Source organism: Procambarus clarkii, chromosome 77 (assembly GCF_040958095.1).
Source record: "Procambarus clarkii isolate CNS0578487 chromosome 77, FALCON_Pclarkii_2.0, whole genome shotgun sequence".
Lineage (NCBI taxonomy): Eukaryota > Metazoa > Arthropoda > Malacostraca > Decapoda > Cambaridae > Procambarus > Procambarus clarkii.
The window spans coordinates 15646118-15662583 of NC_091226.1; the positions used below are offsets into that span (position 1 = coordinate 15646118).

At 39.7% G+C, this 16466-nt stretch overlaps 1 protein-coding gene across 1 annotated transcript; it reads right to left on the minus strand.

The window, feature by feature from the left end:
- Positions 1 to 464: 464 nt before the first annotated feature.
- Positions 465 to 13973, minus strand: LOC123747129 (homeobox protein MSH-D-like). The gene is made up of 4 exons (XM_045729146.2): positions 13490 to 13973; positions 6322 to 6479; positions 4335 to 4471; positions 465 to 1165 (listed from the first exon to the last, which is right to left on the minus strand). The coding sequence occupies exons 1-4, from the start codon at positions 13971 to 13973 to the stop codon at positions 772 to 774; spliced, it is 1173 nt and encodes a 390-aa protein (XP_045585102.2). The 3' UTR covers positions 465 to 771.
- Positions 13974 to 16466: the final 2493 nt, after the last annotated feature.

A 16466-nucleotide genomic window follows, 5' to 3' on the forward strand; every position in this document is an offset into this window, starting at 1 on the left:
ACTATATTGTCCCATCATTAGACTTTTAGACTTTATTCACTCTCGCTAGTGCGTGCGTGCGTGCGTACACATACCTTATGTACTTTACATAAACTTACATAATTCAGAGACGAGAATAACAAACTAATAGTCAAATGACTCGCACAATAATACTATTTACATCATTGTAGGGGATGTTATACAAGTATACAGTTGTATAGAATGTTATACTGATATACAGCTGTATGGTATTATTTTATTTTATTTTATTTATTTATTTATATATATACAAGAAGGTACAATGGGATTGTGAGGATACATAGCATAGTAATTACATTCTTGTGAAGCCACTGGTACGCGCAGCGTTTCGGCCAAATATATTGGGCGTTTCGGAATACAATAACGACTTTGATATCTTCAGTCTTTATTACAAAAAACATGGAATTACAATACTTTTTGTTTACTAATAAGACTTAAGTCCTCAATTCAGGCCTTGAGCGCCATCGTGCCCTTGAGTACCAGTTAAGTTAGGTCGCCAGCATCTTGGACAACTAAACTTAGGTTTGTACCCCCTTGAAATTCTTAACAGTATTTTCTTCATCTTTCTGCGACTGATAAACAAAATGGCGACCTCACTCACCGGTAATTCAAAATTATAAATTATTTTTTACCCGATTTAATAAAAAAAAAATAACTTACTAATATCTTAAGAGTTTGTTACCAGCTGAAACATGCAATTAAATATAAAATAAGGAAATGTGTTTTTTTTTTTTCGTTGCGAGAGATTTATATTTAAACTCCAGATCGATTTTCCTGTTGGTTTGGGTGTCCTAAGTTGTTAATGGTGTTGTGAAGAGAGGTAAGGGCCGAGAGGTGATTGGTCGGGGCGGGTGTGTACATCGATGACGTCAGCGTGGGCAGGGTTCTTGAGCCAATAGGAGAGAGCGGACTCTGAGAAAAGCCGGGCGGCTCACCAATCAGGTGGCGGTCAGCAAGAGGGTTGATAGGACTCGGATGCAGGATTGGCCGCTCTCCGGAGGCGGCAACCAATGAGGATGGGAGGGGCATAGAGGGGAGACAGTGGGGTGGAAGGGGAGGCAAAACATGAGAGGGGAGAAGGGGCAAGCCGTTGCTATGGAGACCCACTGTGTGCTGGTTCGGGTGTCCGGCTGAGTAGTTGAAGAGCCTGTTGGAGAGGAGAAATGATCCTTATTGGTTAAGATAAAGTCTTTGTTAGCTATTGGGAGTGTTTTCATTCAACAGCTCTAATGGCGTGGTTCCTTAAGGGCTTATATAGCTGGTATTTAGTGTTTGTAGTTAGTTAGTTTTACTTTAATATGAACCGAGATGTTTATCCTAACTCTTGCAGGAACAATTTGGCTTGGACACGCAAACATACATTTACCTACACATGTCTGTACGTACACACACACACACACACACACACACACACACACACACACACACACACACACACACACACACACACACACACACACACACACAGTACTTTCAAAGCGTTATATGACAAAGAGTGCTGGGAAGACGGGACACCACAAGCGTAGTTCTCATCCTGTAACTACACTTAATCACACACACACACACACACACACACACACACACACACACACACACACACACACACACACACACATGTATGTGTACATCAGTTGATTGACTGTTGAGAGGCGGGACCAAAGAGCCAGAGCTCAACCCCCGCAAGCATAAATAGGTGAGTACACACACACACACACGCACACGCACACGCACACACACACACACACACACACACACACACACACACACACACACACACACACACACACACACACTCACGCCTTCCCAACCTCTTGAAAATTGCGAAAATAATCTAAGAATTCTTAACATGAAGGAAACATCATACTAAGGACCAATAACGTCTCTAATTCGCAGCTTATATCAAGGAAAATCATATATGAAGGACCTGATATACTTCAACAACAAGTGACCCAAAATATATCGGGAACAGAATGATGGGTAAATGAACAACTCCACAAGAGCCGTGATGAGGGTTCGATCCTACATCCAGGATGATCTCAGACGCTCCTCATCCCGGTCGTAGGTTCGAACTCTCATCACAGCTCTTGTGGATTTGTTCATTTGATATATCACGCTATAGTGATTTCTGTGTATATTGAAGGATGGGTATCTTGAGGTTATCTTGAGATGATTTCGGGGCTTTAGTGTCCCCGCGGCCCGGTCCTCGACCAGGCCTCCACCCTCAGGAAGCAGCCCGTGACAGCTAACACCCAGGTACCTATTTTACTGCTAGGTAACAGGGGCATAGGGCGAACGAAACTCCCGTAACTCACCGAGCGCTAAGCCTCAATGAATATATAGCACATGGAACGGATATGAGGGATGCTTATCTTAACATACTAAGTAGGTTAGGTAAGGTCGGTGTTTTCTATGAATCTTTTTAAGGGTATCTATTATGTTAAGTATGTCACCTATGCACATATTTAATAAGTCAATATTGACTTATTAAATTTGCGAGAACGGGTTGCAAGAGGATAGAATTGGAGCTCGGATAGGAAGACAGAAGCAAGACCATCGTGGTACTGATCTATCCAAGTGGTAAGACAGGCTAGGGATTGAGTTTTTTAGTATTATCATTATTTTCTGCCACCAACTTGCCCCCATATACACGTTGTGAATTAAATTGGGCAAGAAAATAGTGAAGAGGAAGTAGTCATTGTGAAATTAGAGTTGACAAGAACAGCAAGAATGGTGGTTACACTACACACAGAAATCACAATAGCCTGATGCATCAAATGACCAAATCCACAAGGGCCGTGATGAGGATTCGAACCTACGTCCGGGAGCATTCCAGACGCTGCCTTAATCTACTCAGCTACGACATGGGTATAAGAATTGCAAGCAGAAATTCTACTGAATTTACTTGGATCCACAAGGTTCAGTCCTAGGACCCATTCTGTTTCTGCTCTATGTGAACTTACTCCAGTATGTTCAATATGTTTTTCCTCAGTATTTGGGGCTTGCAGGATGATATAACGAGGGAACTAAGGCACAGAGGGCGATTGCAGAGACGACTTGATATCCTGCAGGATTGGGCAGAGAGGTGGCTAATAGATTTGACTCTTAAAAAAGTGTAAGGTAATGAAAATAGTTCTTGGAGATAGAAGTCAAAAAGATGAGTACAGCCTCAGGAGAGCTCTGAAGGTCACTATAACCTGAGAAGACTATATCTCACCACAATCTATATCCCTCACCACCATCACCATCACCACCACAATCACCACCATCACCACCACCACCACAACGCTTGAATAGGAAATTTACCAGAAGACTGGAAAAAGACATAGTCCCAATATTAACAAAAAGGGTGAAACAGGCAGGCGACAAAATCTCGCAACCTTAGAGGATAGTACAAAGGAGATATGGTCACAACATACAAGATACTGAGAGGAATATACATAATGCACAAGGATAACCTCATTTATTTAAGAGAAAGTAAGACAAGAGGACACAAGTGGAAGCTGGAAACTCAAATAAGTAAAAGAACTGTAAGGAAATACTCGTACTTTCAGTGCAAGTGGAATGCACTATAGTCAATATTGACTTATTGAATAAGTGCATAGGTGACATACTAAACATAATAGATACCCTTAAAAAGCTTCATAGAAAACACCGACCTTACCTAACCTTGTTAGTATGTTAAGATAAGCATCTTATTGCTTCGTAATTACAATTATTACTTAACCTATACCTATAATAGGTTAAATAACAATTTTAATTACGAAGCTATAAGATGCTTATCTTAACATACTAACAAGGTTAGGTAAGGTCGGTATTTTCTATGAAGCTTTTTAAGGGTATCTATTATGTTTAGTATGTCACCTATGCTCTTATTTAATAAGTCAATATTGACTTTACGAATTTGCGAGAACGGGTTGCACTATAAGAGGAAGTTGTAGAAGCCACCTCCATCCACAACTTCAAGGCCAGATTCAACAAATTCAAAATCACAACAGCTAAATTATAATGTACTAGCAACAGCTGGGATTAGTAGATAGGGGGCATAACCCGCCAAACACACACCGAAACTACGACGTTAGTACAACGTTGGAACAAGTTTTAACACCTAACCAGTTATAACAAGCAATATAGCAAGTTGTAACAACGTTCTAATACGTCATAAACACGTTAAGCCAAGATGTAACAACTTTATTACAAGTTGTAACAAGAGGAAAATAGAGACAGTTTCGGTTTGTGTTTCCAGGGAAGGAAGTGAACCTCACTCCCCAATAGTCACTAATAGGTACCACCACAATCTATCCACCACCACAACTCACCATAGTCTATCCCCTACCACCATGGGCCGAGGACTGAGGACCCCCAGGGCGGAGTAATATTGTTGTGCCATCAGTTCCAGGTCATTGGTGTACTTCCTCTTCCATTTAGTCCTTCGGTTCTGGAACCATATCTTAATCTGGAAAAGAAATATTTAATCTTCAGTTAACCTAATTCGTCTAGTTTCTGTTAGCAGTTTGTTTCGTCTCTGGCCCTTATAGAGTGAACTTTGGCACTAGTTTGTGTGTCAGTTTGAACAGTCAAAAGAGTTGACGTGTTGAAACACGTTTCAAACACGTGTCAAACACGTGTCAAACACGTGTTGAAACACGTTTCAAACACGTGTTGAATGTTGAAACACGTTTCAACATGTGGTGATTCAGTTTCTGAGGTTCTTGGGGCCAGATTCACGAAGAAGTTACGCAAACACTTACGAACCTGGACATCTTTTCTCAATCTTTGGCGGCTTTGTTTACAATTATTAAACAGTTAATGAGCTCCGAAGCACCAGGAGGCTGTTTATAACAATAACAACAGTTGATTGGCAAGTTTTCATGCTTGTAAACTGTTTAATAAATGTAACCAAAGCCGCCAAAGATTGAGGAAAGATGTACACGTTCGTAAGTACTTGCGTAAGTGCGTTCGTGAATCTGGCCCCAGTTCTTCTCCACTCACACGGTTCATCAGAATTAACAAGTCAAGGTCTGTATAAACTACAACGTCTCTAGTTTCTCCTCTAATGCTCTTTTATTCTCTTCTCTTCGTTCTGTTTTCACTCTCACTTCTCCTTTCTTTCTTTGTTTTTCTGATCTGTTTCGGTAACTTTCACATCCTGGAAAGCTGTAAGTGCTTTATTTTCCCGCCATTTTTAGATTTCTCTCTGTCTGTCTCTCTGTCTCTCTCTCTGGCTCTGGCTCTGTCTCTGGCTCTGTCTCTCTCTCTCTCTCTCTCTCTCTCTCTCTCTCTCTCTCTCTCTCTCTCTCTCTCTCTCTCTCTCTCTCTCTCTCTCTCTCTCTCTCTCTCTCTCCCCTCTCTCTCTCCCTCCCCTCTCTCTCTCCCCCCTCTCTCTCTCTCCCTCCCTCCCCTCTCTCTCTCCCCCCTCTCTCTCTCCCCCCTCTCTCTCTCCCCCCTCTCTCTCTCTCTCTCTCTCTCTCTCCCCCCCCTCTCTCTCTCTCTCTCTCTCTCTCTCTCTCTCTCTCTCTCTCTCTCTCTCTCTCTCTCTCTCTCTCTCTCTCTAGTAGCGTACGCCCTCAGTGGATGTTGGAAGTGTGGGTGATATTTTATTCCTTAAGCTTTACAGCGCAGCTTGATTAAGCTCACAAATGTGAAGCTTACAACTGCTAGTTATGACACCTGAACGAGGGGACACACGAGGGAAAAGAACCAAGAAGAGAGGGACTCATTTTATTTTGAATCCGTCACTTGCAAAAATTGGGCCCTAATTTATTTTAGAATCCCCTCAAATAATAATAAAAAATGGGAATATAATTTCTATTACATTCAATAAAAGCCTGACTCTAGATTTTTTTTAATTGGAATTTATTGATCAGGCATTATATGAAAATTGTTCTGCCTATATACATATATTAATATATTTATTAAATGTTCAAAATTGGATAAAACTTAATGCCAATAAAGTGCTCTTTATTGGCATTTAACCCCACTTCTGCGTGTATATATATACATATATAAAGAATATATTTTAGTCCTGGGCTACGTCCAGGACTAAAGTATACTTGCTGGTTGGTCAGTATAAGCTCTTGAGGTAGCTTTGATATTCCTCTATAGGGATTGATGGAATTGTTTGAGTCCACCATCAAATTCAATTTTCTTTGATGTAAACTTTGCAGATTTGCCTGGGAGGTCAAGCGCTCTAATAATTCAGAAATATGAGTGACCATAAGAGGTTCAAGTACGTTTTTAACCGAGTCAATGTACAAAAGTGCCATGAAACTGTCAATTCCAAATTAAATTCCTTGCAAAGCTTACCTGAGTCTCGGTAAGCTTGAGTTGCTTGGAAAGCTGGAGGCGCTTGCTCACGGAGAGGTACTTGTTCTTCTCGAACTCCTGCTCGAGCGCCTTGATCTGGGAGGCGGTGAAGGCCGTTCTTGGTCTCTTCTTACGCTCCTCGCAAGACTTCGCGTCCTCTGCAGGGCGGGAAAGGGACGTTATACAAGGAGGTAAGATAATCCGGAGAAAATATTAAGCCATTACGGCTATATAGCACTTGGAAGGGATGGGTGGATAATGATTCTAGACAGGAAAAAAGGCAAAGAATCAGACCCCAATCATTTCGAGAGTCGGGGGATTGAACACTGACCTACAAGAAGCAAGACCAACCCCATATATATATATATGATAACCATCTTTGTACCCTATATGTAACTCCTTTTTCTGTAACACAGTTCAAATAAACGAATATATATGTGTACATACTAAAGAATAGGGGTGGTAGGAGAAGATAATATCAGTGAGAAACCACAATGTCTTCTCTGAATACTTTTTATTTTCTTCTCCGAGGCTATGGGTCCCCTCATTGGCACCAGAGGTGGTACCCTCACTATATATAATATATATATGTATATATAATATTATCATCGTCGTACGGCAGAATACGATAAATTTGGCAAGGGGAAAGGGAATAAATGGAAAGATATAAATGGTAAAACACTTACAAATCTGAAATAACGGTAAATAACAGTCGACCAGAGATCAATAAAGAAAATGGGTGATGTAATCCGTTTTCACTAATGTATGTTTCATGTTTGGATCACGTGTTTTGTTTTATTTTGAACAATCTGTCCTCAGGCTGGCTCGTTAAAGCAGCGGCCTCCCCCTATTAATTAAAATAGCTTTGTTCTCGATTGATTGATTGATTGATTAATGAAGATTAATCCACCCAAGAGGTGACAAATACGTCATGTATTTGTTCTCGTAAAGTAATTCATATATATATATATATATATATATATATATATATATATATATATATATATATATTACAGTTTTCTGTATAGTTAGGGATAGGTTAGGTTTAGTGTTCAGGTTCTATTGGCGATTATTTGTATTTGATCTACGTGGGTGAAGCATTAACAAAGTCGGGGTTCGAACAGAGGTCGTGGACAGTTCTATCCGCACAGCGGACAGTTCTACCCGCACACTGGACAGTTCTACCCGCTCACTGGACAGTCATACCCGCTCACTGGACAGTCATACCAACCCATCTAAGTCTTATGAACAAATCCCCAAGGGCCGTGACGAGGATTCGAACCTGCGTCCGGGAGCATCCCAGACGCTGCCTTAATCGACTAAGCTACGACATGGTTAAAAAGAGTTGAAACCGAGTTGAAAGAGTGCATCGAAGCCTTGTACCGGTGACCGCTTAGGAAGAACACCTCATTATTTATGGGTGTTTGGGGTGGGATGGGCGGGGAATGAGTGGAATGGAGAAGCGTTCGGGCGGCTAGGGAACGTGAGATGGGCGGGAAGTGGGCGGAGAGGGTGGGCGGCATTGACGGACGAAACAGTACACCCAACTCCGGGGAACTGCACCAAGAGAAGCGGCCCGTCAGAATGCTAATAGCCTCGTTAGATCGTAATTAATAACAGCCCGTGGCGCCGACACCCGACTCGTCAGGTCGCCGGGTCAGACGGGTTCCGCTGGGTGACCTCTCCGTGACCCGGGTCAAGCTTGGTTGAAGGGAAAAAAGAACTATCAGGGTAAAGCACCAAACTTATACGACTATATAACACTTGGAAGGGATTAAAATAAGATTTTGGGATGGGACGATGGGCAGGAATGGTGCCCAACCTCTTGTGGACGGTTGGGGATTATAAATTATCCTCTATAGCACTCCTAGGGTTAAGAAGTCAGTTTTTTTCACGCTTTTGCCAATTGCAATCCCCGTGGCGCAGTGGTAAAACATTCGCCCGGCGCTTCGCAAGCGCTCTGGCCTGGGTGCGTATCCTGTCCGAGGAGGATTGACTGGACGCCAACCATTAACTGTAGCTTCTGTTCACCCAGCAGTGAATGGCTTCCTGGTTGTTAAACGATTTGGCGGGTCGTATTCCAGGGAAAATTAGGATTAAGGACTTGCCCGAAACGCTACGCCTACTAGTGGCTTTACATGAATGTAAGAACTATTATACAAATAAATATATGTATACAAAATTGAATACCCACAAAATTATTTACAAAAACCGATTTCATCTTGGAAATTCAAGCCAGGGGCAAGTTTGAAACATTTTTATGCTTGTATTGTGTAATATTAAAATTTCTTAAAATGTTAGTATATAGAACAACTCTGAAGCTGATATATAAAATGTGGATGCATTTACAATTCAAAATTCTATATTTTATACGACTGATTTTCAAGAGCCAAATACAATAATCTAGCCTAGCCTTCCCAAAGCCTAATACAGTGCATTTATGTACTACACTAGGCCTAAAATATTAGGTCTAGGATTGGGTATATTTATCCTAGAAGAGGTTAGTTTATATTGATGTAGTTTTTATTGTTTTTTGTAGTACACCAATAGAGGAAAATGTAGACAAAATTTTCGATCTAATGATCAATATTTTATTCATTGATAGATATCAGTGATATCAATGTAAGAGGGCAGATATCAGTGATATCTGCCCTCATAAGTGAACGCACTGCACTTTTTACGCAATCGACCCTTGACGTCAAAAAAATCAGCGGTTTAGAGACATGAAAACTACAGCAATTATGACGTTTAATTGGCCTAATGATAACATATATGTTCTGACTGTCTTAGGCTAAACCACTGCGTTTTTTACGAAGGGGATATCAAGTTATCGGGCTCCATATTCATTACTGGTGCTATCATATTTGGAGGTTGGGTTGATGCGACTTAATAGACTTGAGTTATACCTTCTGGAAGAGCTACTTGGGGGCTAAGTAACGACGGAGGCGGCGGCGAAGGACTCGCTTCGGCTCCACGACTAACTCTTTAGCATAAGCCCGAATTCTAGGGCAGATTAAACTACTTTTGTATGCGACCTTGTAATAGGCAGCTATTGTTTACAGCCTATTACGTTGCTGTTGTGGGTATTATGCTATTAGTCACAATAGCAGTATAATAACCACAATAAATTACAATAATAGCTGCTATTGTAGTTATTGTAATTTATTAATATTATTGCAATACGGCCTGGCCTTCATTTGTACATTTTTTTTATTTTTTTGTTGTAAGTTTGCAATTGTTTGCGAAATAATTTTGCTTTATTTACCATTCGTTTTATATTTTAATTGTCGAAGTGAAAGCGGTTAATGGCCGTCAGCCAATTTCCAAACCGATTTTTGCCGTTTTGCGTAATTGGGAAGATCCAAAGGTCGAAATTGTTGTTTGTACAGAGAAAAGTTGCAGTTGATAATCCCTTTTTATGTTACTGTACCTCACATATGGAAGTGTATTGATTAGGGAGGCTTTTGTAGTGACGCTAGAGGAAGATTCTGGAGTCAATACAACTTTACCGTCAGTACAAAAGTTTTTTTTTGTAATGGGTTTTTACAAAATGCACGTCCCTCCAAACACACACCGAAACTACGACGTTGGTACAACGTTCGAACAAGTTTTAACACCACCTAACCAGTTATAACAACCAATATATCAAGTTGTAACAACGTTCCAATACGTCATAAACACATTAAGCCAAGATGTAACAACTTTATTACAAGTTGTTACAAGCGGAAAATAGAGACAGTTTCGGTTTGTGTTTCCAGGGGTAGTGTTAGAGAAAGCCTAACGGCGAAGTGAAAAATGTGAAAATTGAGCCCCAAAAAAGATAGCAAGATAAGAGAGAGATAAGAAACAAAATCTAGAAAGGCTGAAGTTGAGTCAGTTCACGTTTCCTAAGGTCAGAGAAATTATAACTATATATAAATTATGTATAATCTAAATTTGATTAATATATTCAAATCTAATATATATACATATCAAATCTATGCAAATATAATATATACATATCACATAAATACAAATATAATGTATACACAGTTATTTATGTATATTTATACATATGTATAAATCTAGATTTGCGGCATTGAAGCCGCAAATCATTGTTTTTTGCATTTTTTTTTTTTAGATGTCTTTGATGTCCTTAGATGAATTTAGACGGGATTCAAACTGGATTTTTAGGGGATTTTGAAATCTGTATAAATTAATTTTGTCGTAAAGCCTAACAAGGTTAAAAATCATAGGATTACAATTATAGAAATTCTTATAAAGGTCCAGGATGAGGATTTTCGACACTATCTACTTTAAATAACAAAAAATGCCATCACTGATCTTGTTCAATATGTGCCAAGAATAGGAACAAAGGATAGGATAGGTTAGGTTTATTTACAGAGTAGTGATGGACCTAGGATATATATAATTTAGTCATGTCTTAGACCCTACTCACTCCAGTAGACATAAGGGAACCTGAATACAAAAAACGTATCTTCCTGGAGATAGCATAGACCTGAAGGGAAAGGAAAGGATAGGAAAGCGCTTAGCTAGTATGCCTACATAGCACATGGAAGGGATACTAGGGAGGGATGGGCGCTGGGATGGAATGAAGGAATTAATGCCCTATAACTACTTAGACCCAAACAAGATATTGAGCAATCTATCACAATCTATCACCTGCCTTGAGGGCTGAATCTTACTCCCAAAAATAAAGATATTGTTGATGACCAGACCACACACTAGAAATTGAAGAGACGACGACGTTTCGGTCCGTCCTGGACCATTCTCAAGTCGATTGTGACGACTTGTCCAGGTCCAGGACGGACCGAAACGTCGTCGTCTCTTCAATTTCTAGTGTGTGGTCTGGTCATCATACTTCAGCCACGTTATTGTGACTCATCGCCTGCACAAAGATATTGTTGTTTTACTAATATTGCTGTAAACGCTAAAGTTAGAACTATTAGGATAAAATAATATAGGAACCGATGGGAAACGAATGAGGATGAGAGAGAGAGAGATGAACGAGGAGACAGAAGTAAAGGTAGAACAGGCGATGATTAACGAAGAATACAACGAAGAGGAAAGTCGGAAATTCTTCATCTCTCCCTCCTAGTGGGAGAGTAGGAGGCAAGGTGGAAGGGAAGAGAGAGAGAGAGAGGAAGTGTGGGGAGGCATTATGGGAATAGTGGTAGTAGAAGGAGTGATAAAGAGGGATAAGATGAAGGAAGGGACACAGAGGAAGTATGAAAGATAAGGGAGAGAGAGAGAATGTGAGTAGAAGAGAAGTAAGACAAATACTAACCAAGAGAGTTGGGTTTAAATGAGATGAAAAAAGGAAAACTGAGGAAAGGGGGAACTTAGAAAATGGTGATACATGTAATTGAGGAGAAATAGGTGTGGCGCTTTCAAGGGAAAAAGGGCAAAGGGCTTAGAAGGGGAGAGGTTTGGAACGAGAGAGAGAGAGAGAGAGAATATAACAGAGTAAAAATAAATTTGGCAAAAGGAGAGTGGTATATCACGTTACTTTAGAGGTAAACTATGCCATTTGAGAAGGGTAAATGATCTTATAAATGAGCAACAAAGTTTAAAATTAAGTTTATATCTTGTGCCTAATTAAGTTATGGAGTTAAGAGCTAGTTACATTAATTGAGAATGACAAAATTAAGTTAGAATTGAGGCGCAAATTAAGTTAGATACGTTAGCGAAGGTAATTACGATTGAATGGAATTAAGATAAGCTTAAGTCAAGACCTAAGTGCTGAAATATCGGATTTACATCGTGAAAATGTTTCCTGAGCCACAAAAGGTGGTGAGTGAAAGTTTCCTGAGCATCACATGGAGTTTGTCGTATATTTTTCCATCATTAATTCATGTGATTTCAGTAATTATTTACATGTAAAATCATTCAATGTTGATTTTATCACATCTCTTTATTTGGCGTTTATATCCTTCAACATAAATATGTGGAATATATGTGGAAATATGTGGAATATATATGTACCATATATATGGGGGCCTCGTAGCCTGGTGGATAGCGCGCAGGACTCGTAATTCTGTGGCGCGGGTTCGATTCCCGCACGAGGCAGAAACAAATGGGCAAAAGTTTCTTTCACCCTGAATGCCCCTGTTACCTAGCAGTAAATAGGTACCTGGGAGTTAGTCAGCTGTCACGGGCTGCTTCCTGGGGGTGGAGGCCTGGTCGAGGACCGGGCCGCGGGGACACTAAAGCCCCGAAATCATCTCAAGATAACCTCAAGATAACCATTTGTTTATCTGTACCTCGTTTGCATAAAGCCATTGTTAATTATAGGGCGATATTAACATTGCTGGTTAAAATACCATGCGATAATATGGAACATCACACAGTAGCTCCGCTTAGTCTGAACACCGGGTAATACATATATCCGGTGTATCTCTTGTTTGGTTGGCTGGGTATATGATTATACATATATTAAATATATCACACACATATAATCAACTAGCTATATAATATATATTTTGCCGGATATATCTTCTCGGTGAATCTTGCTCTGCTGCTCTCATAAATATATATATATATATATATATATATATATATATATATATATATATATATATATATATATATATATATATATTGTGTGTATAGATATATATTTAAGGGAAACAGAAAGGAATGATAATGTTGACTAAATAGATCAAATAATCTTATATCTCTGAAATATTATTATAATTTATAAAAATAATTGCAGGATTAATTAACCAAATTAATTTTTTGAGAATGCTGCAGGGGGTTTAATTGGTAATATTATTGTCAATTGTTTCTTAATATGGATAATTTGTATTGTTAGGAATTATTATGAATTATTAGTGTGATAATTATAATTTTTTGGTCTAGGGTTTGGTACTGGGTTTTAAAATAATTTTGTGTCAATGTTTGTTGGTTACAAAATAGTGAAGATTTCTAATATATATATATATATATATAATATATATATATATATATATATATATATTTATATATATATATATATATATATATATATATATATATAATATTGTTTTTGTATCCTATCATTATGTCTTGGTTCTGTTGGCTTGAGTTTTTGTCTGTCTCTCTACCTGTCTGTCTCTTGCTGTGTCTATGTCTGTCTGTTTGGTTACGTCTTTCTGTCTGTCTGTCTGTCTGTCTGTGAAACACTGACCTGCATCACTAAGCTGTTGGTCACACAGGGAGGGAGTGTTGACCGCCCCAGCACCCACGGTCGAGGGGGAGCTGTCAACATCATCCACCACAAGGTCCACCTCTTCCTCCTCTTCGCAATCTCTCAGCTCGTCCTCCACCTCTTCTTCTTCCTCCTCGGTGGAGTCACCCTCCGCCCTCGATGCGGCCCGCGGAGGCTCAGAGCTGGCCCTCAAACTAGCCAAGAAGAGAGGCGTGACGCCGGTCGAGCGGGACCTCATCTGTTCTCCAGTGGAGTTAGGTTGAGTAAGGGCGACTAGATGCGGGTCTTGGAGTGGCTGAGAATCTGGTCTGAGGGCCGCTGGGACGAGGGAAGGTAGGGCTGAGCCCTCAAGGGCTAAGGTCTGAGGCTGGGGCTGGGATTCAGGTCGTCGGGAGGATAACAAGGACTCGATAGAGAAGGAATCACTGGCCATAGTGAATCTTGTAGGCGGTGGCGTCGACATTTTCAAATCTCAAAAAAGTTCCTTCTGAGCACCAGGAAATATATCCTCGAATTACACAGATAGCCAAATTGCTTTGCAACAAGAGCTTAAATTTGCAATCTGAGTTAATATTCACTATAAGATCGATACGAGTTTTAGCGAACAGATCGACCAGCAGATCACGATGGCACCACTTTAAAAAAATATATATTTTTTACGCAAAATTCTTAAGATTTGAAATTATTTGTATTGCTCTATGAATGTGTATTTGGACAAAATGAATCGATATATGAATATTTGGACAATATATCTGGACAATATGATTATTTGGACAAAATTAATGTTTGTATTTGAACAGAATCAGTATTTTGTCTATGAGTATTTGGATAAAATTATAATAGTTAAATTATATATAATTTGATAATTATAGTGTCTGTGTTCATGTAAATTATTGGCTTTTCTTGTAAATTATAGAATCCACCTCCTCGTTAATTATAGTGACGTGGCAGTGGTTAACGATGATGTGGCACTGGTTAACGATGATGTGGCACTGGGTACTGGGAATGTGCCACAGGCACCAGTTTTCTAAAGTGGCACTGATTTACCGAATCATGGCACTCGTTAACGAAAACTAGGAGCTAACGAGCACAGACATGGCACTATAGAGATAGGGCAACGAAGCACCACTAACGATCAGTGAGGCGGAGACAACTAGAGTGGCACTGAGTGCCTCTGAGTGCCTGGGGGCACCTAGCCCCTGGGAACAGCTGGGAGAGGAATAGTGATGAATACTACCATGAACCCTTCGCTATTTCCTCCTTCCATCACACACTCATCACTGTAAATGCCTCACAATCACCTGCCAATCAGATCAGATGGATCACAATCAGATGATACTCAGTTAACTGATGGATTAAGGATTTGTTTACATTTATCCGATGAATCCATCTCAAGAAATGGGTGGATAAACAGCACATGGAATCTCTTGGCTCCACCCACTTTGGGGCATAGTATGGTTCGAATCCCGCCAGAGGAGGTGGGCGGGGCTTGCTAGTGAGACTTGCCCCGCCCACACACACACACACACACACACACACACACACACACACACACACACACACACACACACACACACACACACACACATACACACACACACACACACACACACACACACACACACACACACACACACACACATACACACACACACACACACACACACACACACACACATACACACATACACACACACACACATACACACACACACACATACACACACACATACACACACACACACACACACACACACACACACACACACACACACACACATACACACACACACACACACACACACACACACACACTGTGTCTTACTTAAGATGATTGTTAGTGACAGTGCCAATTCGAGGTGATCTCCTGTCACCACCTAACTACCTCCTTGTAAGATGATACACAACTCTATTCTTAAACCTCGCCTAATGCCTGTTTTTCTTTTGAAGTTTATTAAGCCAAATATTCTGACTATCAACCTCAGTAATTTTTCTGACGTAGCTTTTCAATAGTTAATTATTGCTATAATCGCTGATTGGTGCTATAATCGTTGATTGGTGATTTAATCGTTTATTGCTGTTATAATCGTTGATTGGTGCTATCGATGATTGGTGCTATAATCGTTGATTGGTGATTTAATCGTTTATTGCTGTTATAATCGTTGATTGGTGCTATCGATGATTGGTGCTATAATCGTTGATTGGTGATTTAATCGTTTATTACTGCTATAATCGTTGATTGGTGCTATAATCGTTGATTGGTGCTATCGATGATTGGTGCTATAATTGCTGATTGCTGTTATAATTGCTGATTGGTGCTATAATTGCTGATTGGTGCTATAATTGCTGATTGGTGCTATAATCGCTGATTGGTGCTATAATCGTTGATCGGTGCTATAATCGTTTATTGCTGCTATAATCGTTGATTGGTGCTATAATTGCTGATTGCTGTTACAATTGCTGATTGCTGCTATAATCGCTGATTGGTGCTGTAATCGTTGATTGGTGCTATAATCGTTGATTGGTGCTATAATCGCTGATTGCTGCTATAATCGTTGATTGGTGCTATAATCATTGATTGGTGGTATAATCTCTTATTAGTGCTATAATCGTTGATTAGTGCTATAATCGCTGATTGGTGCTATAATTAGTGATAACTTCTATAATTGTTGATAGGTGCTTGAATTATTGACGGCTGTTATAATTGTTGATATCTGCTATAATTGTTGATAACTGCTATAACTGATGATTTGCAGGTATAATTGATGATTGCTGCTATAATTGTTGCTTATTTCCGTGATTGATGATTGCCGCTGTAATTGATGATTGTCGCTATAATTGATGATTGCTGCTGTAATTGATGATTGTCGCTATAATTGATGATTGCCGCTATAATTGATGATTGCTGCTATAATTGATGATTGCCGCTATAATTGATGATTGCTGCTATAATTGA

What these genes read in the sequence shown, in the direction of transcription:
- LOC123747129 (XM_045729146.2), bottom strand. Translation starts at nt 13,973, where the DNA reads ATGTCGACGCCACCGCCTACAAGATTCACTATGGCCAGTGATTCCTTC. An exon ending in CCAACAGCTTAGTGATGCAG is followed by an intron (nt 6,480 to 13,489) that starts GTCAGTGTTTCA and finishes CCCGCCCTGCAG; the next exon opens with AGGACGCGAAGTCTTGCGAG. An exon ending in GTGGTAGGGGATAGACTATG is followed by an intron (nt 1,166 to 4,334) that starts GTGAGTTGTGGT and finishes CCTCTCCAACAG; the next exon opens with GCTCTTCAACTACTCAGCCG.